The sequence below is a fragment of the Artemia sp. Qi Xiang Cuo genome, chromosome 14 (assembly GCF_049724085.1).
Source record: "Artemia sp. Qi Xiang Cuo chromosome 14, ASM4972408v1, whole genome shotgun sequence".
NCBI classification, from domain to species: Eukaryota; Metazoa; Arthropoda; class Branchiopoda; order Anostraca; family Artemiidae; genus Artemia; species Artemia sp. Qi Xiang Cuo.
The window spans coordinates 24,475,164-24,500,304 of record NC_142807.1 but is presented as its reverse complement, the minus strand read 5'-3'; the positions used below and the strand labels follow the sequence as shown (position 1 = coordinate 24,500,304).

Below are 25,141 nucleotides of genomic sequence, written 5' to 3'. Positions count from 1 at the left end.
TAATCCAGAACACAACAGAACTGAAATTAACAAGCAGTATCATAATTCTACCAAATAAACAAATTAAGCTTTTTTCTCCAAAGTTGAAATAAGTTTTTTGTTCTTTTATAAATTATTTGTTAAGTTCAAAAATGCACTGAGAATGTTTATATATTTTTGCCTGAAGCCCAAACGATTAAAAAAAAAAAAAAAAAAAAAAAAAAAAAAAAAAAAAAAAAAAAGGAAAAGTACTTATGTGAACCAAGGACTATAAAAAGATTGCTACGACATCCAGCGAAAAATCACGACAAAAATGTTTAGTGAAGACAGATGGCATTATTTTATCGTTAAGTTAGATTTTTCCTTCGGAGCCTACTCATGATAGGAAATGATTATATTGTCAAGGTTTTTGTCTTCAACAATTAAAAGAAAACTAACGCGGAAAATTCGATACAAATTTCACTCAACTCTTTTCATACTGCGACATTGTATTATTTTATACAATTGTTTTAAAAAGTAAAAACGATATTCTTAAAGTTCATAAAAATATTAATTGTTAATGAGCTTGACTTCTCAATGAAGTAATTGTACGTAAAAGAGAAAATTTGAGGCGTGTTTCTAAACTGTGATTTCAAATTACTAAGATCTTATGCTCGCTAATCAAAGCCGAAAATGCGTAGATTTAAATTTCTCTTCCCTTCGGAAATCCCGAAACGTGATTTCCGAAGACCCCCTTGCCATTTTTGAGAGCTATCGCCTAAAATATTACTAGATAGATAATTTATTTGGTATTATGCTAAACACTTTTTTGTTAATAGGGTTTGATGACTTTTTGAATTTTTTTTTTCTTTATTTAGACTATTGCTAGCTTATTTGGAATCAGGAGTTCTATCAATTTTAAATTTGCTTGGTTCTGACCTAGAGTTTGACCCCATGCTGTTAAAATTAAACTAAAAAAAACAATATATGGGCCTTGAAGGTACTTCAAACGGGAAAACTTCTGATGCACGCCTAGTGTATATGTTCTCAATCACGAGGGGTGAAGTAGTATCCTGTACCTACTATAGTTGTTGGTACCAGACCAAGTCTACGGAAAGTAATTATTCGTAGTTCTTAGCCCCAGCCTGCTATCTCTATGCACTTCGATCAGAGGGCAAGCCTTCTACAGTTGTCACTAATTTCAAATTTTCAGGTTACTTTCTTTAGCCTTTATCTTAACCTGCGATGATAACTCAACTCCCAAAAACACGAAAAAAAGAATAAAAAGAAACAGCATGTAAAAATAAATTCCGTGGGATATTATACACCATATATTCTACCTATGTTTCGGAAAATATGTGAATATTCCCAAGTTTCTTCTTTTCTTTATTATTTTTATTTCTCATACTTTTCATTTGGCTGCTCAGTGTGGCATATGGGGGAAAACTTTATGGTGGAGATTTTCCAGGGGACTTTTACATGAAGGAGGGGAGATTTTTCGAAGGGAGAGTTTCTTGGGGATGAGAAATTTTTCACTTGGAAAATTTTCCGGGGGATGAACAGGCCTAGTCCCCCAACAGAAGATTTTAATAAAATCCTAACCTAAGTCCTTAGACTATTGATCAGAGCAAAATGAACTACAGTTTCCTGATATACGACCCGAGAAGCAAGATTATATTCTCATATATTCTTGAAAAGTCAAAAGACATTAGCAAATTAATTAGCCAAAAATGGGGTTTGCAGTGTATGTGGACAGTATGCGGTTTTATATTCCTGGTGCATCTATAACATCTTTCACCGATAGTACAACACTTGTTGTGGCAGCGAAGACTCTTGAAGAATTGGTTCAGAAATCTAACAGAGCTCTGCAAGGCTTGAGTGAGTTTATAGGCACTAGCTTACTTAGCATTAACGCGGCAAAGAGTTATTATATTCTGTTTAATCAGACTGGTGTATGTCCAAATCTTCCGAGTGAAATAGAAATAATTGGTTCTTTACTAAAGCGGGTTAAGGAAGTGCGGCACCTAAGATTTATTCTTGATTAGAACCTCAGCTGGAGAAGACACGCTGATGTGGTTGCGTGTATGGTAGCGCGTGGCCTTGGGATTTTAAGACGTTTTCAATATTTTTTACCTTTCCATATTTTACTTCTTTTATATAAGTCTTTGATTGCGCCGTATATAAATTATGGATGTATGATTTGGGCTAGTAATTTTACGTGCAATTTTAAACGAGAGCAGATTCAGCAAAATAAAGCAATGAGGCTAATTGGTAAGTATGATACATAAGTTTTAAGTACAGAGTCGATTTTTAGGAAACTTAGGATTTTGTATGTTGGTCAGATTAGAGATTTTTATATTGGTATTTTTGTGTTTTAGAGTTTGAATGGTTTTGCGCCTGATTTTTATATATATTTTTTTTTCGTTTTAATTCATTTTATCACGGGTATACTACAAAAAATGCTGAAGACCTGGTAAGTGATCCAAGAAGTACGGTTCGTTCAATCCATGTGGCAAGGCACACGGGGCCGGTGGTCTGAAATACCTTTCTAAACTCATTTCGGGAAGCGGAAAGTGTGCCGAAATTTAAAAACCCGTTAAAGAAGCATCTTCTTGCGGGTGGCTGGTGAGTGTGGGGCTTGATGACGAGAAAGGATAATTTAAGTAATTGTCCTGTAATTAATATATCCGTTTTATGTTTTTTTTTAATTTTTATTATTCAGTAATTATATTCATTATTCAGTAATTATTTCTATTATCCTTTTTTTTATTGTTCTGTATTTTTGCTTATTTCAGTGACGATTTGGTTAGTTGTATAATTTAGTAATTGTGTACTGGTTGGGATTTTGCAAGCATATTTGTGCTTTGTTTGTAACCGGTCATCAAGCTGGCATGAATTAATTTAATAAAGTTGTTGAATCCTATTCTTCCTTCGAAATTGACGAGAATTGGAAAAGACATCTAGTGGCTTCTTTAGTGCTGCCAAGTGATGCAACTGGGATGATACCAATATGTGGTGAATAAATCTAGGAAAAAGGGAAACGAGGTATAAGGGGACATGGGCGCCCATAGACTGAATTTTACGGGGGCCTACCTGGTCTAATTAGCACTTCAGGTGCTGCATAATTGAAATCTCAAGACAAAATATCATGGGCAGCGCAATAGCGCTGCCTAAGTAAAGAGCAATATGGGCACAATATATTGTTTTATTTTTTTTTAGACCAGGGCACTTCTTAAAGAAAGAAATGTCATAGGAACTTCAAAAGAGCTGATGGAGGGCAGCCAGCTCCCCCTCCCCCACGTCAATCACTTCCCCAAACACATCCAATCAAAATTTTGAGATAGCCATTTTGTTCAGTATAGTTTCAAGGTCTGGAAATTATGACTTTGAGAATGACCTCCACCCCTCTCCACAACCCTCAGAGCAAGGGTTATAAGTTATGTCGTGTGGGGATATAAGGTTTTCGTTTATAGGAAGGGGGTTCATTTGTTTGGTAATCAGAAGTTCTACTGGCCTTTTTAACAATCAAAAGTGATTGGAGGTCATCCATCCCCCCCCCCCCGCATACACCAATCATTCTCCCAAACACATTCAATCATGATTTTTGAGATAGTCATTTTGTTCAACGTAGTTGAAAGGTTCAGAAATTATGTCTTTGAGGATAACTCCCCCCCCCGATATAGCCCGTAGGTCAAGGGTTGTAAGTTACGCCCCGGGGCATATAAGGTTTTACTAGAAATAGTGGTCTTATAAACTTCAAAGAGGGCTCATTGGATTGGTAATCAGAAGTTATAGTGCTCTTTTTAAGAGTCAACGTGATCAGAAGTTAAATAGCCCCCCCCCCCACACACAGGTCGCATTTTTCAGAAACGCATCTGATAGAAATTTTAAGATGGCCATTTGTTGTCGTAGAAACTTCGAAAAGGGCTCAGTCGGTTGGTAATTGAAAGGGCTAGTACCTTCTTTAATAGTCAAAAGTGATTGGAGGGCAACCCCCCACGCCCATAATTTCCCCAAACAATTCTAGTCAAAATTTCTAGATGGTTATTTTGTTTGACGTAGTTTAAAAGTCCAGAAATTATGTCTTTGAGGATAAGAACCCCTCACAGTCCTCAGGGAAAGAGTTGCAAGGTATGTCCCGGGCGAATTTAGGGTTCTTATGGAATCGGTGGTCATATACACTTTGGAGGGGGGCTCATTGGAGTGGAAATTGGAATTTGAAGAGCCATTTTTAAGAGTCAAATTTTTAGGAGGGCAGCTATACCCCCCCACGTCATATTTCCCCCAATGCATCCGATATAAACTTTAAGATAGCCACTTGTTCAAAAATAGTCCAACCATCTCATAACACGGCCTTTGGGGGTGACACAACCTCTCAAAGTATGGGGATAAGGGTTTTAAGTTATGCCCCCCGGGGGGGGCGTACGGTTTTTATGAAGAGCTGGTCTTGTGAACTTTAGAAGAGGCTCATTTGATTGGAAATGCATACTTCTAGTTTCATTTTAAGAGCCAAGTAGGATGGAGCGAAAATAGCCCCCCCCCCATCGTCTCCCTGGTATCTTCTTTTCCACAAACATATTCGATCGAAATTGTGAGACAGCCATTTTGTAGCCAATAGTCCAAAGAGAATATAACAATATCTTCAGTAATCAAATATAATAACGTTCAACTAAATCAAAATAAACTATGAGCATGTGATCTTTCAAAAAGGTGACAAAGCAATATTACGAGAACAATTTATATTATTAAGTTAGATCTTTAAGAGTAAGCTGTGGGGGATTTTGAACTAGCCAGAAAGCACTATGTGTATACTTTTGGTACTACAACTATAGTTACTGTAATTAATGACGCTTAGAGTATTAAGATGAAACTTATAGGAAGTGTTTAGGGGACGTTCCGATTAAACGAAAAAACTGTATACATGCAGGTTTTCAAAAAGGCATATAAGCAATATCGTAGGCAGCACCACTCTATAATAGCTAGAAATATCATTGAAACATTTTAAGGAGTTAATTTGATTTAAAATCAAAAGTTTTGGTGTCGTTTCTGAGAGTAAAAAGAGATCGGAAGGCAATCAGCCCTTCTCTCAAGTCCATTTATTTCCCAAACACATCTAGTCAAGATTTTGAGACAAGGGTTTGTTCAGCATAGGAGAACGGTCCAGCAACTATGTCCTTAGGAATATTGGGCATGTCAAACCCTCACAATTATGCCAAACTATGGATTCGTATAGAAAAAAAAACCCGAAAAGATATAAAATATAAATTTTTTATGAAAATGACTTTGTCAATAAAAAACGAACAGAAATTCATCTAAAAAAACTTTTTCCACAAAACAAGCTTTTCAAAGAAAAGTAAAGAGCTCCATTAAGCTAAAAATGGGCAGAAATGAGGTCAAGTAATCATCCAAGCGTAAAACTACCATAAATCAATATGAATAAATAAATAAAACTCAAAATGAACAGAAATAAGAATAAATAGCCGAATCAAACTCGAAACGAGCAAAAATTAACATTAGTAGGGCTGATAACCCCCCATGCCTTCTCAAGACCAGAACTTAGTTTGCGCTTTACTGAAAACAAAATATGTTTAAATGTTTTCGATTTTTTTTACTTAAATAGCCTAAGTTAAAAAGTTTTTTTACTCACTTTTTTTACCCATTTTTTATTTTAAGGAATAAATATCAGTACAAATAAATTTAACTGACAATCCACGGTCTTTTTTTTCAGGAAAGCCTAATTTATGTTCTGGTCTTGAGAAGGCATGGGGGTTGTCAGCCCTAGTAATGTCAATTTTTGCTCGTTTTGATTTTGAATCGGCAGTTTATTATAATTTCTGTTTGTTTTGAGTTTCAGTTAATTGTTGATAGTGATTTGTGGTAGTTTTACGCTTGGAAGAATATTTGACTTTATTTCTGCCCATTTTTGGCTTAATAGAGCCCTTTATTTTTGGCTCTTTATTTTTCTTTTAAAATTTATTCTGTGGAAAATTTTTTAAATTAATGAAAATATATGACACCGTCATTCAGCTAGGGGAGGGAGGCAAGCGCCCCCCTTGCCCCCTATGGATGCCCATATAAGGGGAAATTGAAGGACAAAGCACTCTAATATTACTGTAATTAAGTCTCCAGAAGCAGATTCTAGTGGCGGAGTTGCAGCAACTCTTTGCAGTATATTCTGTTGGAGCATGTAGGAAAAAAGATGCTAGGCGGGGCAAAACAAATCCCATGAAAAAAATCTTTATATGATTTGGTCAGGTGGGTAACTCTCTCGCGAAATTCATGAGTACCAGGTGGCACAAGCCATGCGTGGCGAAACTGTTCCAAAAATGTTGGAGACTGTGCCAACCGTTTAGGAACTGTGTCAATCGTGGCAGAACTGTGCGGCACACGTGGCGTTCCCAAATATACGCCAAAAGGCAGGAACTCAGTGACCCGTGGATTTGTTCTTGAAAAGCCATTATACTTGCGATTTGATCAGGACTTCGGCTCGAAGTTTTTTAATTTACAAAAATTAAAAAAAAAATTCTTTAAAAAAAAAAAATCGACAGGTTAAAAAAAAAATCGGCTCGAAGTTTTTTAATTTTCTGGAGAGCTTCCGAAACTCTAGTCCTTCATTGAATTCGTGTCTTTTTTATCCGAGCAGATACTGTAATCCAACATAGTATCACTCTCAGGGGAGTCGTTTGCAGCTTGATATATAGTTTCACTTGGTGGTGCGGAGGATGGTAAACATTTTATCTAATTGATGGTAAATATTTACTCTTTCTAAAATACCTAATTTAACTAAAGGACTTGGAATCTTTTCCTAGATTCAGTTGGTAGCCGTCATAGGTCCAGATAGTATACATAGAGATAGAAAAATGGTTATATTTTATTTACTTTATTACTTGACACTTTATCATTGTGAGACTTATTACATTTTCCTTAAATACGAATCCTGTGTCTATTATGAAGATTTTCAGCACAAAAGTGACGTAATTGTAGTTCCTGGACCTAATTATACAGAGTTGTCAAGTCCTATTTATTGTGTCCTAGTTTGTAAGGAGTCTGTAGGAGATTTCAAAAGTCTGGTGGTTCATATTGCTAGAATGGGTAAATATGGAGGAAGAGTTGTATGCGGTTGCATAATTAGAGATATTGATGGACGCCGCAATGTCTTTCCTAATGATATGTGTAGCCAACCCTGCGTGGGGGTACATAATTCAATTCAAGTCGGTGACTCTTTTTTTAACTTGGCATCCTACCCAACATGTGGAAACGGTGTAGGGCTACTTAGTTATTATCAAATTTTGAATTCAGCATTTAAGACAAAAATTAAACTATCTATTTTAATTTCAAGTGTGTATTTGTCACTTTATTAATATTTAGCTACTTATTCTAATATCATTGGCATCGAATCCTTCAAGCGCTTGTGCTATAAAACTGAAGATATTCGCCGGAGAAGTATTACTTGAATCAGTTGCATTGTGTACTAACTATGAGAAAAACGAAGCAGTAGAGCATGGTGGCAAAGGTTAGTACGATTTTTGATGACTAATCATAGAAAATATCTATTATGATTGGAAATTACTATACAGACTGACAAAACTAAGAATTCAATTTGAAGCACAATGTTGGGCCAATTTCTAATTTTGAGCAATGCATAAGAATTCCAACCTCTATTTTCTGTGTTAGCCTATTCTTTCAAAAGAAAAATTCAAATTCATTATTACATTACATGAACATAATTTCGTCTAATAGGTCTTGTTACTTTTAAATTTAAAAAATTCGTTCGTATAAGTTTCCAAATAGCCATTCCGAAACTAGTGAAAAATCTTTCTGATGTCTGCGCTGTCATAACTTGATGGAAAGATAGTCAGCATTCAAATGGTATACATATATATATATATATATATATATATATATATATATATATATATATATATATATATATATATATATATATATATATATATATATATATATATATGTATATCCCTGGCCCCTGGCACTCGGCACGTGGCAGGCTTGTATATTTGTGATAATCGCTGTCGTTTAACTTCTAAACACATACTAAGGTGAACTTTTCTTCCTTTATTCTCAGTATTTATTTTTGCTTTAATTACGTTGTTACATAATTTAGTAGCAACCAGTCGTGTTCCATTGCAAATACCATCTAAAATATCTAAATTACGTATTAGCATTAGACCCCGGCGCCGCGCTGGCGGATCGACCGAACGCCGCCAACGAGAAGCCCGGTCAACCACCGCCGAAGTGTCGCTAAGCCGCCGGCACGCCGCAGGCGCGCCATTGCCGGCAGAGACGGAGGCGTTCGGCTGACTTTAAATTAATTTTGCGGCAATTCTTTATTGCGTCAAACACAAAGTCGGAGCTTTTCTTTCTCGTGTGGTTTAGTATTTCGATTTTCCTGATTAGAAATCAAACAGGGCTTGCATTATCCCCGAATTTTCGCCCGTATTTCTCCGAAATTCTATGCGTCACCCCGAAAAAAAAAACGTGGTTCCCCGAAAATCACGCAATCACGGTGCCACCCCTAGCGATTTATCACCAGTGACTTTCCCTGCCAAATATTACTATGCATACCATAATTCTTCACTACTCTCTTGTTTATTAATTAATTAAAAAGCTTTTTCCACAAAAAAAGTTTTTCAAAGAAAAATAAAGAACTCCATTAAACAAAAAATGAGCTTAACTAATATCAAATAATCTACCAAGCGTGAAACTACCACAAATCAGCATTGATAAATAAATGTAACCCAAAACGAACAGAATACTGAAAAAATATAAATGTTTTTACTTTTATAACTTTAATAAATCAAATAATATTAACATTTTGATTACTATATATCAGTAAATGTATATTAAACTGACAATACACTTTCATTTGTGTTTTTTCAGTAAAATGCAAATTTTGTTCTGGCCTTGGGAAGGCAAAAGGGTTTTGAGCCCAACTTATGTTAATTTCTGCTCGTTTTGAGTTTGACTCGGTTAATTATTATGATTTTTGTTCGGTTTGAGTTTCATTTATTTATCAATGTTGATTTGGGGCAGTTTCACACTTGGTAGATTATTTGATTTTATTTTTGCTCTTTTTTTTTTAATGGGGTTCTTTACTTTTCTTTGAAAAACTTATCTTGCGGAAAAATTTGTTTTAATTAATGTCTGTTCGTTTTATATTGACATAGTTTTTTAAGAGAAAAAAAAATAACAAATTAAATCTTTTAGTTTTTTTAAGAATTTACACTTTGGCCTGCTATTTGTATGCCTGAGAAAAATTTTCAGCAATTTTTAACAGCATACACCCTTTAAAAAATCTGGACACAAATAGTACTGTTTAATTTAGTTTCATAACTCCCCTAGTTGACCTGTAATGGAAAACTTGATGCCATTCGCAAAAAAATCTGTTTACTTTCTTTGATAGCTTGGATACACTTACGCTATTTGGATTTGGTTAAATTTTAAGAGCAGAAGTAGCCCCGAACGTTTGAACATAATACCCTCAGTCATTCTTGGGATACTGCTGAGATGCCTTATTGGGAATTAGCATTATCACAGTGCATTTTGATTTAATCTTAAGTCAACATTTAGTTTTTATACATATAAAAATTGGATTTGAGGAGGACTAAAAATCTATTCTATAAATCATATACAACAACTTTCTATATAAACCTTATATGCCCCCAGGGCATAACTAACAACCCTTGCACTGAGGGCTCTGAGGGGTTTATTATCCTAAAAGACCTAATTTCCAGAACTGTCAACTACGTTGAACAAATTGGATATCTCAAAATTTTGATTGGATGTGTTTGGGTAAATAGTGAGCGTGAGAGGGGCGTTAGTCGCTATCCAATCACTTTCAACTATTAAAAAAGGCACTAGCCCTTTCAATTTTCAATGGAATGAGCTCTTTTGAAGTTTATTCGAAAATTCTTTACATAAAAACTTTATAGGCCCCCAGGGTATAACTTACTACCCTTGCCCAGAGGGCTTGGGAGAGAGGGGATTTAATCATTAAAGACCTAATTTCCAAAACTGTTAACTACGTTGAATAAAATGGCTATCTAAAAATTTTGATTGGATGTGTTTTGGGAAAAAGTGGGCGAGAGAGGGGGGGGGGGTTAGTTGCCCTCAAATCTCTTTTGACTGTTGAAAAGGGTACTAGCTCTTTGAATTTGCAATCAAATTAGCCCTTTTTCAAATTTCAGCGACAAAGATCTCAATAAAAACCTTATATGCCCCAAGGGCTTAACTTATAACCCTTGCCCTGGGGGTTGTGGTGGAGTGTCCTCATCAAGAATATGTTTTCTATCTGGAAATCAACTACCCTGAACACATTAGCTATCTTAAAATTTTTATTGGATGTGTTTGGGGGAATGGTGGGTGTGGGGGGTGGGGCTAGTTGCCCTCCCATGACTTTTGACTGTTAAAAAGGGCACTAGCCCTTTGAATTTCTAGTCAAATGAGCTTTTATTGAAGTTTCTACGACGACGCCTTTATTAAAAACCTTATATACCCCCAGGGCAAATTTAAAACCCTTGCCCTGAGGGTTGTGGGGGAATGTCCTCCTCAAAAACATATTTTCTATCTGGAAATCAACTACGCTGAACAAAATGGCTATCTAAAAAATTTGATTGGATTTGTGTGGGGGAGTGATTGGCGTGGGGGGGGGCTAGTTGCCCTCCAATCACTTTGGACTATTAAAAAGCGTACTAGCCCTTTGAATTTCCAATCGAATGAGCCTGTTTTGAAGTTTCTACGACAACGCCTTCTATAAAAACCTCATATGCCCCCAGGGCAGAACACAAAACCCTTGCCCTGAGGGTTGTGGGGAAGTGTCCTCCTCAAAAACATATTTTCTATCTGGAAATCAACTACACTGGACAAAATGGCTATCTCAAAATTTGGATTGGATGTGTTTGGGGGAATGATTGGCGCGGGGGGGGGGCTAGTGGCCCTCCAGTCACTTTCGACTATTAAAACGGGTACTATCCCTTTGAATTTCCAATCGAAAGAGCCTTTTTTGAAGTTTCTACGACAACGTCTTCTATAAAAACCTTACATGCCCCCAGGCCATAACTTAGAACCCTTGCCCTGAGGGTTGTGGGGTAGTGTCCTCCTCAAAAAGATATTTTCTATGTGGAAATCAACTACGCTGAACAAGATGGCTATATCAAAATTTTGTTTGGACGTATTTGGGGGAATGATGGGCGTGGGGGGATAGTTGCCCTCCAATCACTTTTGACTATTAAAAAGGGCAATAGCCACACCAATTTCCAATCGAATGAGCCCTTTTCGAAGTTTCTGCGACGACTCCTTCGATACAAAGTGCCCGTGTGTGGAGAAAAAACAAAAAACCAAAAAAAAAAAAAACACATTGTGCCTACATCTTTCTTTACTTAGGCAGCGCTAGCGCTGCCTATGATTTTCGTCTCTTTTGGTACTTTGCATAAAAACCAGACAGATGCAATATGCGATTGCAAATATTGCAATATACACAGTTCTTCATATGTTGACAAAAAAAGTATCGTCTTTATGAAATAAGTTTAAATCATTTCGAATGCAGTTTCCCAATTGCTATTTCTTACATCATTGTAGTCAAGAATTTTATTTTCAAGTTGAATAGAATTATAGAAAGTATTCATGGGTGCCCATAAGGGGGGGGGGGCAAGGGGGTGCCATCCCCCCCTGGCTAAATGACGGCGTCATATATTTGTATTAATTAAAAAAAAACTTTTTCCACAGAATAAGTTTTCAAAGAAAAGTAAAGAGCTCTATTAAGCCAAAAATGGGCAGAAATACAGTAAAATAATCTTCCAAGCGTAAAACTACCACACATCACTATCAACAATTAAACGAAACCTTAAGACGAACAGAAATTATGATAAATAGCCGAGTCAAACTCAAAACGAGCAAAAATTAACATTACTAGGGCTGACAGCCCCCATGCCTTCTCAAGATAATAACTAAGGCTTTACTAAAAAAAAAAAAAAAAAAAAAAAAAACACAAATGACTGTGGATTGTCAGTTCTATAAACCTATAAACTCAAAACGAAGTGCCAATTAGACCAGGTGAGCCCCCCCTTAAAATTAAGCCAATGGGCACCCATGAACGTATTCACTACTATACAGCTTCAACCTTCAGTTGAATTTTGAAATTGATAGCCGACAGATTGTTTCTACAGCTGAATTGTAAGTTTGCAGAATTTTTGTTTCTTTTGCAGTTTTTAGATAAGATTTTCTTAATGTTTAATACTCTATTGTTGAACGCCTTATATATTATATAAAGTATAATTTTTTTTATTTAAATTGTTTACCCCCCCCCCCCCCCAAAAAAAACCTTCTATTGAGACAAAATTTAGCTATAGACTAAGCTATGTACAAGGTTGGGGAATTAAAAATTGAAATAGAAGTTACCCCAAAAATACGATTCATAAAAAATTGTAAATTATTGCCTATAAAGAGGGATAGGGGGCTATCATTTTTAAATGAAAATACCTCATTTTTTTTTTATTGAACAAAGGGATGCCAAAAAGATGATTATTTTTTTCATTTAAAGTGGAGACGGAAGAAGATGATATCAAATTCCCTGGGAAACCATTGAAATATTGTGGTAGACCCAGGACCCCCCATTGGGACTTGTTCATTGTCTTTGGTATTTTGCGATTTCTCATAGGCTACTGGCCTAATTTGGCTTTCGTGTGTGCTCCCTTTTAATTAGATTCTTTGGATCTTATTGAATGCCACGGCGAATCTATGACTCAATTTTCCAATAATTTGAGGTATATCTGAATATTTTCGACATTTTTGTTGTTGTCTTTATACCCCTTTACTCATACCCTCATTTTTTTTTTTTTTTTTAAAGGAATACTGAACTATTTAGCGTTATTTTGCGTTTTTGTTTGAACTATATATTCACATAGTTATTGTGAAGTAGATTATTTTTTTTAATGTAATGAAGAGACGACATCCTAGCAAGGTGGTATCCAGAGGGGGGGGGGTAGGGAGGTAGCACACTCAAACGATAAGACCTCGAATTTTTTATAGAAAGCAGGCATGCCAAAAAGTTATTTTTTTTTAATTTAAAGCAGAGACGGCATCCTATCAAGGTGGTATCCAGAGGGAGGGGGTAGGGAGCTATTGTATTTAAATGATAATACCTCGATTTTTCTTTAAATAGGGGATGCCAATAAGTTAAATATATTTTGTTATTTAAAGCAGAGACTGTATCCTATCAAGATGGTATCCAGAGGGGGCGGGCATAGGAAGTTATTATATTTAAGTGATAATATCTTGATTTTTTTTTTATTGAAAGCAGGTATGCCAAAAAGTTGAAAAGTTTACAAAAACTAATGAGATTTTCGTGAGTTATACTTGATACAACACTTGAATAGTTTTATCGCCCAAAGGAAAAGGGACACATGCGTCCAATCCGTTTTTTTTTCTTATTGATGAAACGAGTTTACTTTGAAAACATTCATTCTTAAGTACCAGGCAGATTCACACTAAAACGAATTGGTGTGACGAACGCGATATCGACATCCCCACGTAATGTTGCGCTCGAGTGACAATGGTGCCCTTGGTCCAGTGCCCAAGTTACATTAAAAGGCCAGGTCATTATAAAAGCTTTCAATTTGGGAGGTTCAAGGAGGAGTCTTTGACAGTCCTATGACCTCAAAAAAAAAAAAAAAATCCCACCGATTTCAGAAATAAAATGTTTACACATATACGCAAAATTATTGCTCGTTTAATTAATGAGAAAATGTGTAGTATTAATTAATGGACGTTTCATGGGGAATGTTTAGTGCTTCTTTCCACACTACGTCCAACGTTCATTTTCAGGCGGTAGCGCTCGGTTCCAGGATATACTTTGCGAATGCTTCCTGTTCAGCGTCAACACGCATATTTTTCTAACGAAAAAGTCTTGAAATTCTTCCAGAGATGACTTTTCTTGATCACGTGTTTCAATACAGTTGCTTTGGAACTGAACAGGTAAGTACTGACGGAAATCAGCACCAGCAAATAACATTTTCTCCTCCAAATGGCGAGTTTATATTTGTAATTGACTGCAACCACTGATCCATAGTTTGTGAACCATACTTTGTTAACATTGGGGTGTCATTCATAAGCAAAACATCAACTTGAGCTAATTCTACTACTTTGTTCGAACCAGGTTTAATGCTGAAAATTGAATCTGATGAAAGTGGAACATTCAGACCGAATGTCTTGTGTGTTGTCTGTCCAATACGTAATTGATGCTATTCCAGTAAACAATATATATTTTACTTTACGATTTTGGCCGCACAGAATGTGATACGAAATTTTCTACAGAAGGTTTTTATCAGTACTGCCTGTTCAACCTTTGGAAAAATCTTTTTTCTTCTCTGACAGAGTTAGAATCATCGGTTGCCAGTAAAATAGTATTTACAATTTTCGTCTGCTTTCCATGGAGAAGCCGAAACAAATGTTTTCCAGTAACAGCTGACTCATTAGAACTTAGAACTTCTATGTTTAGGTCTTGGTAGGTTTCAATGTCGCCCATACTATATAGTTAATCCCAGAAAGTAAAATTTCTGTTGCTATCGTATCTAACATGGACACAATAATACGATAAGCAGGTTTGATTGCAGCATCCCCAGATATATTACTTTTTGTGCTTGGAGAATAAAATCTTCAGTCAATTGATTTTTGAATTTTTCTTGAATATTTTTGGATCTGCGGGACATCCGAAAACAAGAATTTAAACGAAGAGTATTCACATTAGGCCTACAGAAGGTATTTTGGACAGCGCTGATTCTTCCATACTGTATATCCGCTGTTTATCGTCGAATGCGAGGCAGTGAGGAATTCCGGCTGGAAAATTCTCCTTGGCCTACTTTCATTTAGAACAAAAAGATTCATTTTTTTATTAAATTTCTGATTTTTTCTATATCACGGCAGACCCCCCCCCCTTCGTAGGAAATTTTCTCGGAAAATCCCCCCTATAAAAATTTTCTACCGCAAAAAAATCCCCCATGGAGAATTTATCTCGCGGAAAATATCCCTTTCCTCACGAAAAATCCCCCATATAATTCCAATCCCACTGAAAATTTTCCCCGGACCATTCCCCTAGAACATTTCTACATGTAAAATTGAGCCGCCAAAGAGAAAATAAAACAAATAAAAATAATTTTGTATAGGAACTCTGGCAAATTCTCCCCACGTCAAACTTCCCCTGGAAAGTTCACCCCCTGAAACGTCCTTTTCCACGAAAAATTCTCTCCTTGGAACCCCCCCTCCAAATGTCTGTATGCTTCCGAATAACATATAATAAACGTAAACAATAGGCAAATTTCATAACTTACAGCCCTTTCCCCAGGGGCCGTTGATGGTCTTGTCATCCCCAAAAGCATAGTTACCGAACCTTTTAACTACGCTGAAGAAAATATCTGTCTAAACAATTTGATTGGATGACTTTGGGGAAAAGGAGAATGGGAGGGGGTCTCGTTTCCCTCCATTCTTTTTGGTCACTTAAAAAGGGGACTAGAACTTTTAACTTTTTAGATGGATATTGAAAACTCTATATTGGAGTTCTAAGATACGCCGAATCTGTTTGTTCGACTTTCATTAGGGTGTATTGACTTTTTGGGGGTATTTCTCCCCTTTTTTGAAATTCAGGCAAATTTTCTAATGCTTGTAGCTTCTCTTGGTTAACTCGATAATTAATGGATTTTATATATTCGGAATCAGCATAAAAAGCCAATTCTTTTTTAGAGTTTCGGTTACTATTGGGCAAAGTGTCTCCTTACTTACAGTTCGTTACCAAGAACTGTTTGATCACCTCCCTTACATTCTTATCGTACAGTGCAATATGGTCGCAATTGTTTCTTTATCTTGAACTAAAGTTAGTGACCCTAAAATAGAAGCATCAAAACAGAATGAAAAAATAAAGCTATTAAACATAAGTAGAATGTCTATTGATAATGGGAATGGCCACTCCAGTGCTAGTCAGAAACTAGTCATTTTTTTATTCAGCTAAGTTTGTTAACCAAAATCGTGGATGCATGGATAACCTTATTAAAACCAAGCACGGCCCGGGTGACGGCCCGGGAGAATTAATGGAAAATGCTCTGAAACATCTGAAATTGCAGTTAAAATTATCACACATATTGGCTTGGAGTCCCATCTAGAGGATGTTCAATGTTATCCATATCTTAAACTATTGTCTTGCGATAGAAAACTAGGAGATGACGTTCTAATCGTTCTATGAATATGAACTAAGGAAATAGTCAATTGTTAAGGGAAAATAGATTGAATAGTAAGAAGTTTCTCCGGAATGATCCAAACAGAATATAAATCAAGTCTTATCTAAGTTCTCTTCTTTACGATTGAATTCTTTATATGACTCATTTTCCCCTGCAAAATTAAAAGTTCTTATCTTTCATGGAATCGATACAAAATTTTAATAGTATCTAAGCTTGAAAAAAGATGAAGAAATGAATCGCACATAATACTACTAATAGTAATTAGCAGCCATTGTGCAAAGGGTCAGGAGCCTGACGTATTCCCCCCGAAAAATCCCCCCTAAAACCCCGCTGGAAATTCTCCCCAAATGTAAAATTGAGCAGTCAAAGGGAAATTAAGACAAATAAACAGAATTAAGAAAAGAAAGGATTATGAAAATTCTAATTACGTGTAATAATTGATTGTTTATTTAATTTCTATTCGTTTTGGATTTTCTTTATTTTTTAATATTAATTTCTGGTCGTTTTGAGTTCGAGTTATAATATGTTTTTATTTTTATTGATTTTAAGTTTAAAATGACCTTTATTTTTCTTTGAAAAACTGTTTTTCCGAAATTGTCTTTTTTAATTGATTTTATAGAAGAGGATGCCGTACTTTCACTGAAGTTAGTGTGAGTTTCACGATCGGTGAACTTCTATATATAGTTGTCGTATGAACAGCGTGAGAAGAAGAACAGAGGTCAATATTATTGCTTGGTGTCGGTAGTTGAAATACTACTTTTTGTCTTAGCAATCCCAGATTTAAGGAAGTTCTTTTCAAAAAAAGATATAATTTCGGTTTAAATATGGCGAAAAGGGCCTTACCAAGAATTTGAAGTCGGAGTGATAAGAGAGGTGAATTTATGTCATTTCAGGAGGAGGTTTAACGACGGGATATGTATGTTTATTGTTGAATTTTCGATTCGTGGGTAAAATAAGCAATTTATGCAATTAAATAATATTCTAGTGGAGGGAGAAAACGTGGTAACCTGGCAGCTATACATAGCTGTCTTTTGAGCTACTGTCCCTGAAACCTCAAAATTTTATGATTCTAGTTAAATGTTTTGTATAATTCACCCCTGTTTTGTTGTTGTTTGACTGTGTGTCCTCTCCAAACTAAATTTATGCGCATATACCTACTGTAAAACCTCCATCTTCGAAGTACAGGTGTGATGGTAAATACTACCCATCCACCGAGGCATATTGCACTATTATTTTTTAGGGGACGGGGCTTTGTGGGAATCAGTGCTCTACGTTTGTTGAATGATTCTAATTTTTTTTTTTTTTTTAAGCGAACGTTCTTTTAGTATATTTTCTTAAAACTTATCAAACCTAAAGATTAAGGAGAGTGAAGGAACGGACCTAATTTCTCTCCTTTACGTATTTGTCTAGATGAGATTTTTATATCAGTCCATTGGATTTTCCAGTCGAAGATGTCAGAAAGTATATACCATCCAGAATATGATATTCTTTTCATAAAGTTTTCTTGATTAGGATGGTAGTAATCCTAGTGGTAATTTTAAAATCATGTAACAACATTATCTTCTGAAGGTTTCTATTCGTTGCAGGACCTGCATCCATGTTTGCTTCAGCTATTGATGTCAACCGTAGTTTTTGCCACCAAAGGAGTAGAATACGACTCATGCGTGGCAGTAGACACAATTGCCAGTATAGATGTAATTCCTCATCAATCTTTCAGTACAGAAATGAAAATACCAGGCCCTTTAGAATGTGCGACATTCTGTTCATCAGTATATTTCGACAAGAGTTATGATGAGTATCGAATATTGGTCCATGTGCCTTTGATGGGTGATGGTAAGGGACTGTTTATCTGCACATGTTTGCTTTTGGATATTTTTCATATGACAAGCAAAAGAAGAGATGAAAAGTGTACAGAAATATGTCCTGGAACTAAAGAATTTGTTCAAAAGTGGAAATACGAAAGGACGTCGATTCGTTTGAAACCGGGGAGCTATTATGGCGTGAAAACATGCGGAAATGGTTTGGGTTTACTAAGTGCATATAAAATTAGTTCAAGTACAAAAAACAAAGCAGATTTGATCATTCTTTTTTGCAATTTTTTCATAATTGCAAAATTCTATGCAAGAGAAGCAAGTTAATGCATAGAAAAGAGTGTCATGAATATTACAAGTGCTAATCGGTTTTTGGCTTTTCTTATCTTATCGCTGGCGGAAATTAAGCTACTCGAATGAAATAATGAATTAAGTAATAAATGTGTTTTTTGAAAAATAAATTCTCTTTAGTTAAGTGAGATAGATATGCAAGTATATATTTGGCTTTTGGTAAGTTTTAAAAGCTTAATGCAGTGTTTTATTATTAAATTGTACTATATTGTTCCGAAACAGCTATTCAACATGGTATTAAATCTAGGGAACCGAAGTATGACAAATTTGCTACAAATTGCTTGGCGAGACCTTGTCGCACTTTGTAAAAAGTCCATTTTCTTTTTAGCTTAAACCAACAAAAATAAGGGCAATGTTTTTTCTGGGAAAGAACAAAGTATGAAAACGTATTTTAGCAAGAAAAGAATCACATTTATTTTGAATATTACAATATTTTTTATTTTTTAGGTACAATTAACCTTCTTGGGGTTGGGGATGGGCAATGTTTGACCCCCACCTTTCATCTTTTTAAGAGTTTTTGCTTATCCTTAAGCCAGGGCCTAGAATGTGTGATTTAAAGGAGGTTTTTACAGTGTACGTCCGGGAATTTTCTGCTCCTTTGTAACGATGTTTAACCTTTCAAATGGAAAGCTCCGTCTAAGCAGGCAGGCGCCAGCTTCAAAGTGAAGTTAGACTGAAATCTAAAAGTACTCAAGATGTCCTAATTTGCCCCGGCCCCAGTGCTAAAGTGACTTCTTCTAATAAAAAATAAAAGGGATCCAAGGATCCTGAGATTCAAGAGGTCCCTAGAAGAAGAATTTTACCAGGGGTTTGGAAGTCGTACTATTTATTGTTACTAGTGTTTCCATTCATGATTAAGATTGAACTGGTCTTTGATTTTCCAAGTTTGGGACTGAGATAGAGGAATGATACAGGGGGGGTGGTACATGCATCCAGGGGCGTCACTATCCTTTTACCTTTGAGGGAGAGACTTCCAAAATGTGCCGAAGAATTTGGGTAGGTGCCGACGACAACCGACATTTGTTACTTCGGTTTTTAGCTGTTAAAATGAGGTTTATTAGTTGCAGAAAATTGTCATATATTTAGACCCCGGCAGCGCGCCGGCGGATCGACCGAACGCCGCCGACGAGAGGCCCGGTCGAACGCCGCCGAAGTTTTGTGACGCCACCGGCGCGCCGCAGGCACGCCGCCGCCAGCAGAGGCGGCGGCGTTCGGTCGACTTTCAACTATTTTTGCGGCAATTCTTTATTGCGTCAACCGCAAAGTCGGAGCTTTTCCTTCTCGTGTGGTTTAGTATTTCGATTTTCCTGATTAGAAATCAAGCAGAGTTTGCACTATCCCCGAATTTTTGGGTATTTCCCCGAAAATCTATGCGTCAAACTGAAAAAAAATTTGGGTCCCCGAATCCCCGAAAATCACGCAATCACGATGCCACCCCTAGTGATTTATCACCAGTGACTTTCCCGGCCAAATATTACTTTGTATACCATAATTCTTCACTGCTCTCTTGTTCATTAATTTTCGTCTCTTTTGTTACCTTGCATAAAAACCAGACAGATGCAATATGCTAATGCAAATATTGCAATATACACAGTTCTTCATATGTTGACAAAAAAAAAGTATCGTCTTTGTGAAATGAGTTTATATCATTTCGAATGCAGTTTCCCAATCGCTATTTCTTACATCATTCGTAGTCAAGAATTTTATTTTCAAGTTGAATAGACTTAAAGAACACATTCACTACTATACAGCTTCAGCCTTTTGTTGGATTTTGAAATTGACAGCTTACAGATTGTTTCTACAGCTGAATTGTAAGTTTGCAGATTTTTTTTTGCTGTTTTTAGGTAAGACTTTCTTAATTTTTAATACTAAATTATTGAACACCTGATAGAAAATACAATCTTCTTTCTGGACCATTTTTTCCCCCCCCCCCCCACAAAAAAAAACAGCCTTCGGTTGAGACAAAATTCAGCTATAGACTAAGCTATGTACAAGGTTGGGGAATTACAGATTGAACCGGAAGTTACCCCAAAAATATGATTCATAAATAAATTGTAAATTATTGCCTATGGGGGTGGGGGATAGGGGGCTATCATTTTTAAATGATAATACATCTTTTTTTTATTGAAAGCAGGGATGCCAAAAAGATAATTATTTTTTTCATTTAAAGTGGAGACAGAAGAAAATGACATCGAATTCCCTGGGAAACCATTGAAATATTTTGATAGACCCAGGGCCCCCCATTAGAACTTGTTCATTGTCTTGGGTATTTTGCGATTTCTCATAGGCTACTGGCCTTATTTGGCTTTTGTGTGTGCTCCCTTTTAATTCGATTCTTTGGATCTTATGGAATGCCATGGCGAATCTATCACTCAGTTTTTCAATAATTTGAGGTATATCTGAATAATTTGGACAATTGTGTTGTTGTCTTTGTACCCCTTTACTCATACCCTCAATTTTTTTTTCAAGGAACACTAAGCTGTTTAACGTTGTTTTGCGTGTTTGTTTGAACCATATAGTGACCTTGTTAATTATTCATAAAATTATTTGTCTAATGAAAGCTGAGACGGTATACTATCACGGTGGTATCCAGCGGGGGGGGGGCTGGGAGGTATTATATTTAAATGATAATAGCTTGAAATTTTATTTATTGAAAGCAGGGATGCCAAAAACTTAATTTTTTTTTAATTTAAAGCAGAGACGGCACCCTATCAAGGTGGTATCCAGAGGGGGGGGGGTATTGAGCTATCATATTTAAATGATAATACCTCGATTTTTTTTTTACAGCACGGGTGCCAATAAGTTAATTATTTTTTTTATTTAAAGCAGAGACGGTATCCTAGGAAGATGGTATCCAGAAGGGGGGCATAGGGAGTTATAATATTTAAGTGATAGTACCTTGATTTTTTTTTTATTGAAAGCAGGGATGCCAAAAAGTTGAAAAGTTGACAAAATTAACAAGATTTTCGTGAGTTATACTTGATACAGCACTTACATGGTTTTATCGTCCAAAGGGAAAGGGATATATGCGTCCAATCCGTTTTTTTTCCTATTGATGAAACGGGTTTACTTTGAAAACATTCATTTATATGTACCAGGCAGATTCACACTAAAACGAAATGGTGTGACGAAAGCGATATCGACTTCCCCACCTAATGTTGCGCTCGAGCGACAATGGCGCCCTTGGTCCAGTGCCCAAGTTGCATTAAAAGGCCAGGTCATAATAAAAGCTTTCAATTTGGGAGGTTCAAGGAGGAGTCTTTGACAGTCTTATGACCTCAGGGTACTAGATGTTAGTAGTAACCTATCTAGTACTTTGAAAGGGACATGAAAAGGGACAAGAAACGGGACAAGATAATAGTGTAATAGAAATGAAGCGTACAAGAAACTGGTTTTTTGTTATTGATATGAATTGCACAAGAATGTCACGTTTGACTTAGACATTTTTTAGGAGCCAATCAGAGAAAGCGATGGTTGCTCAATATACGATAACTTGATTAGTGATTCGGATTTGAATAAAAGGGATGGTTTTCGTTACAATTCATATTATTAAGAGAATTGAATTCAGAGAGAATAGTTTATTTGAGAGGATATTAGTAGAGAAAAATGAGTGGTGCATTTACATTATTGGAGATTAATGATGGGGCCGGCAGCAGCAGTAATGATATATGCCTTGAATGGGACGATATGTATGCTAGATACGTGCTATCATTAAGCAAGTTTAAGCAGGAGGCGCAACTATGTTTTTCTGGAAAAGTGAATATTGTGCATATAAATAAACTTCGGGCAGCATTAGATGTCCTATCGAAATATATTAATTAGAAAAAAATGAATCAGTTAATGCTATTATTGTAATTATGCTCAATAAAATTGTTTCTAAATCAAAGGTTTTTTTCTTTCTATAGTAGACTAGCGTATATTTTTTAGAGTAGAAAAAATTCTGGTTAGTCTGTAGTTGGTTGTGAGAGTGTTAGGACTAAAAAAATGGATAGATTTGAGAAAAAGCGAATCAGGGGGAATCTAGTGCTCATGGAAAAACGTTTGATTCTAGATGACGATTTTCTAGAGCTGTCTATTCAAAGGAAGATATTTTCTCCGGGAATGCTTGTCGATATAATGAAAACTGATTCTCCATCATAAGACTATTGTATGAAGCTTCTACATCATGGTCCAAATGCATTTACACAATTTATTGATATATTGATCACGACCTGGCAAAATGATATTGTGGATATGCTTTTAAACATTAGTTTAGAAATTTAGGACTTTTTTCACATGAGAAAAGATGGCATTCAAGGGTGATTTACTCCTCTTTCTTTATCCCAGACAACTTTTTGTTGTTGCTAGCTCAGTTTCATTGTGGCAGTGAGAGTGTCAACACATGAAAAAATGTTCCATACGTGTTCGCTATGTATGTACACACTGGGCAGTTGGTCATCATGTGAGAATTGCCCAATGATTGATGAGTATGATGAAAAGTGTAGATTATGCAACCCGTGTAAATTGCATAGAGGATATGCTGTACAAATTAAAGATTGTAATTCCTGTCTTGAAGAGGTGTGTGACTATCATCCTAGAGGGCACCTATGCTCCAATTGTCACTATGATAAATGTAATCAGTGAGAGAATACATATCCCGGTATGATTGGAAAGAATCCTAAGCGTGATTTTAGTTTATTGCTACGAGATTGGTATCGTCGTGATTTTAGTTTGTTCTGGGAGGAGGAGCCAGGGTAGCGATTCAACTGTTTGAACAACAAAAGAATATGGTTTCTACGTCATCGTTGTGAAGACAATGGGTGTTATGATTATAAGCCCACTGATTTTTTTTTGGCTGTGACGGAATGTGATTCGATACTTGAGGACACTGTTTGTGAAATTGCTTCAAATAAGCAAATTGAAACATGTGAATTCTATAGAATGAATGAGAATAGTATCATTGACTATACAAAGAGATATGAAAAGAGTGAAGATAAACTCTACTGTAGAAAATGTGAGCCTGAAATTGCAGTACATCAGGATCAGTACACTGTTAATTCAGATGATCTACCCGAACTAGCTACTGTCGACAAATAGCTATACCTAATAGAAGATGAAATCCAAAGAGTAAAAAAGTCGTTTTATCATGTATATAAATTTTTATCATTTATTAATAGACAATTTCACATACATTTTTAGAACATTTTATTCGTAGGGCACTAAAATCAATATTAAATAAGCTTGTAAGTATATTTTCTACTAGAAAGTCGTTCAATCGAGGTAAGTCAACGTAGATGTTGAGAAACTGCTTGTAGGTATAGCCACGACATCTGAACATGAAAAAGAGTATTGCATGAAAGCCACATGTCTTGGTCGTTAAATCCTGTACTCTTCGTTGATTTTGAATAATGGTTTTCCCACTGCTTTCAATAAAGTTGCTGATGTATGGCGTTTATAATTTATATAATAGACTAGAAGGATAGTCACATTCGAAGTTCTACACCATTTGAAGGATACATAGTCAATGGTCAGTCTTCAATGTCGATGAACTGCTTTTAACAATGATTAGGGTATTGTTAGCACTTGAAATTTTTTCAATGTAGTCCAAAGGTATACAATAGGACTTGTCCTGGGACATGTATAGATCCATACTAAATACATTTACTATTTGGTTTGTGTTCATGGTGCTAGGTTTAGTAGAACACTCCCGTTGGGTGTGATTCCCTAATAGGTTTCAAATTGACTCAATTATATTAGGATGATACTCTCAGACAAAGATTGGGCAAATGTGCACCCTAAACTTACATTCCCTGTTCGTACTATGCTCATATCCTGAGTCCCCGACAAGTCCAAAACAATTACCCCATGATTTTTTGAAAACATTTAATCGGTTATTCCATTTTCAAATAGTTGAGAGTCATGATCTAGGGATTGCATGGTCAACTCGTATAGAGTTCTTTAGGATTTTTTGTCAAATGATAGAGTCAACAGTGGAATACCATTCAATTTGCACACAAGGGTAGATAGACCAAAAAAATTAAAATCATGGGGGGATTCAGTCCAGGATCCAACGGCACTGCCACTCTTCACAAAGGCCAAAGCCAATTTTGATGGGATTTCTCCATTGATAAATGATGAATTGCTATAGCTACGAGAGCTGGTGGCAATGTGACGTTGATTGGTGATCGTATGGGAAACAAGAAGTTTAATGGTTTTGCCATTGTCTCTTAGCATTTCCACTACAAATGCAACAGAGCTCAGAACCTTTTGTTTTCGGGCGTTGATAGTGATCAAATTCACTACGACATTTGCTTCGGGTTCGGCTGGTAGCGTGTTGTTAAAAATGAAATTTGATGGCGCCAGCTGTAACTATATGTCAATATTGATATTGGGGGGTAGCCATTGGGATATATTGAATATCTCGTGATTTAATTTTCCAACCAGATGATACTCCTGGGTCACTGCAGTAGTCAACTGGCCGTCAGTATCAACACCTGATCGATATTCATAGCCCAATGATTGTCCTCTCAACTCCTTGTATGCCTTTGGTGTCATCATCTTCAATTATATGGAGCTTTTAGAGTTGCATAAATCATTGCAAGAGCTCACTCGTGTTCTAGTGATAGATATATTGATTTGTTTAACAGATTTACTGGAATGCAGTCTTTAAAGGAGAGACTATCGCCAGCATTTGGTGTAGCATTATCTAACCTTTTTCTTCACTACAACATTTAAATCAATAAATGTTGATGACAAATCAATGAAATAGTCTTCATTGGAAAATATTTGAAAGGGTATATT

General features: G+C 36.0%; 2 protein-coding genes across 3 annotated transcripts in view; both read left to right on the top strand.

The window, feature by feature from the left end:
• The first annotated feature begins 7,417 nt into the window (after positions 1–7,417).
• On the top strand, positions 7,418–18,337 carry LOC148944290 (uncharacterized). Of its 2 annotated transcripts, none has more exons than XM_089100091.1 (2): positions 7,418–7,471; positions 17,786–18,337. In XM_089100091.1, exons 1-2 carry the CDS (start codon positions 7,460–7,462, stop codon positions 18,335–18,337), a joined length of 564 nt encoding a protein of 187 aa, XP_088956217.1. In that variant the 5' UTR covers positions 7,418–7,459. The 2 variants fall into 2 exon arrangements, with proteins under 2 accessions (XP_088956217.1, XP_088956216.1); XM_089100090.1 differs by lacking the exon at positions 7,418–7,471 and adding an exon at positions 13,814–13,947.
• Positions 18,338–18,420: 83 nt separating this feature from the next.
• Positions 18,421–25,141, top strand: part of LOC148944289 (uncharacterized) — an 84,942-nt gene continuing 78,221 nt past the window's right edge. The window contains exon 1 of the mRNA XM_089100089.1: positions 18,421–18,520. Coding sequence (XP_088956215.1) covers positions 18,497–18,520 — 24 coding nt within the window. The 5' untranslated portion in view covers positions 18,421–18,496. The remainder of the gene's footprint in view (positions 18,521–25,141) is intronic.

Coding starts and splice junctions, on each gene's coding strand:
- LOC148944290 (XM_089100090.1), top strand. CDS start 13,897: ATGACTTTTCTTGATCACGTGTTTCAATACAGTTGCTTTGGAACTGAA. Junction 13,948..17,785: donor GTTGCTTTGGAACTGAACAG/GTAAGTACTGAC, acceptor TATTCGTTGCAG/GACCTGCATCCATGTTTGCT.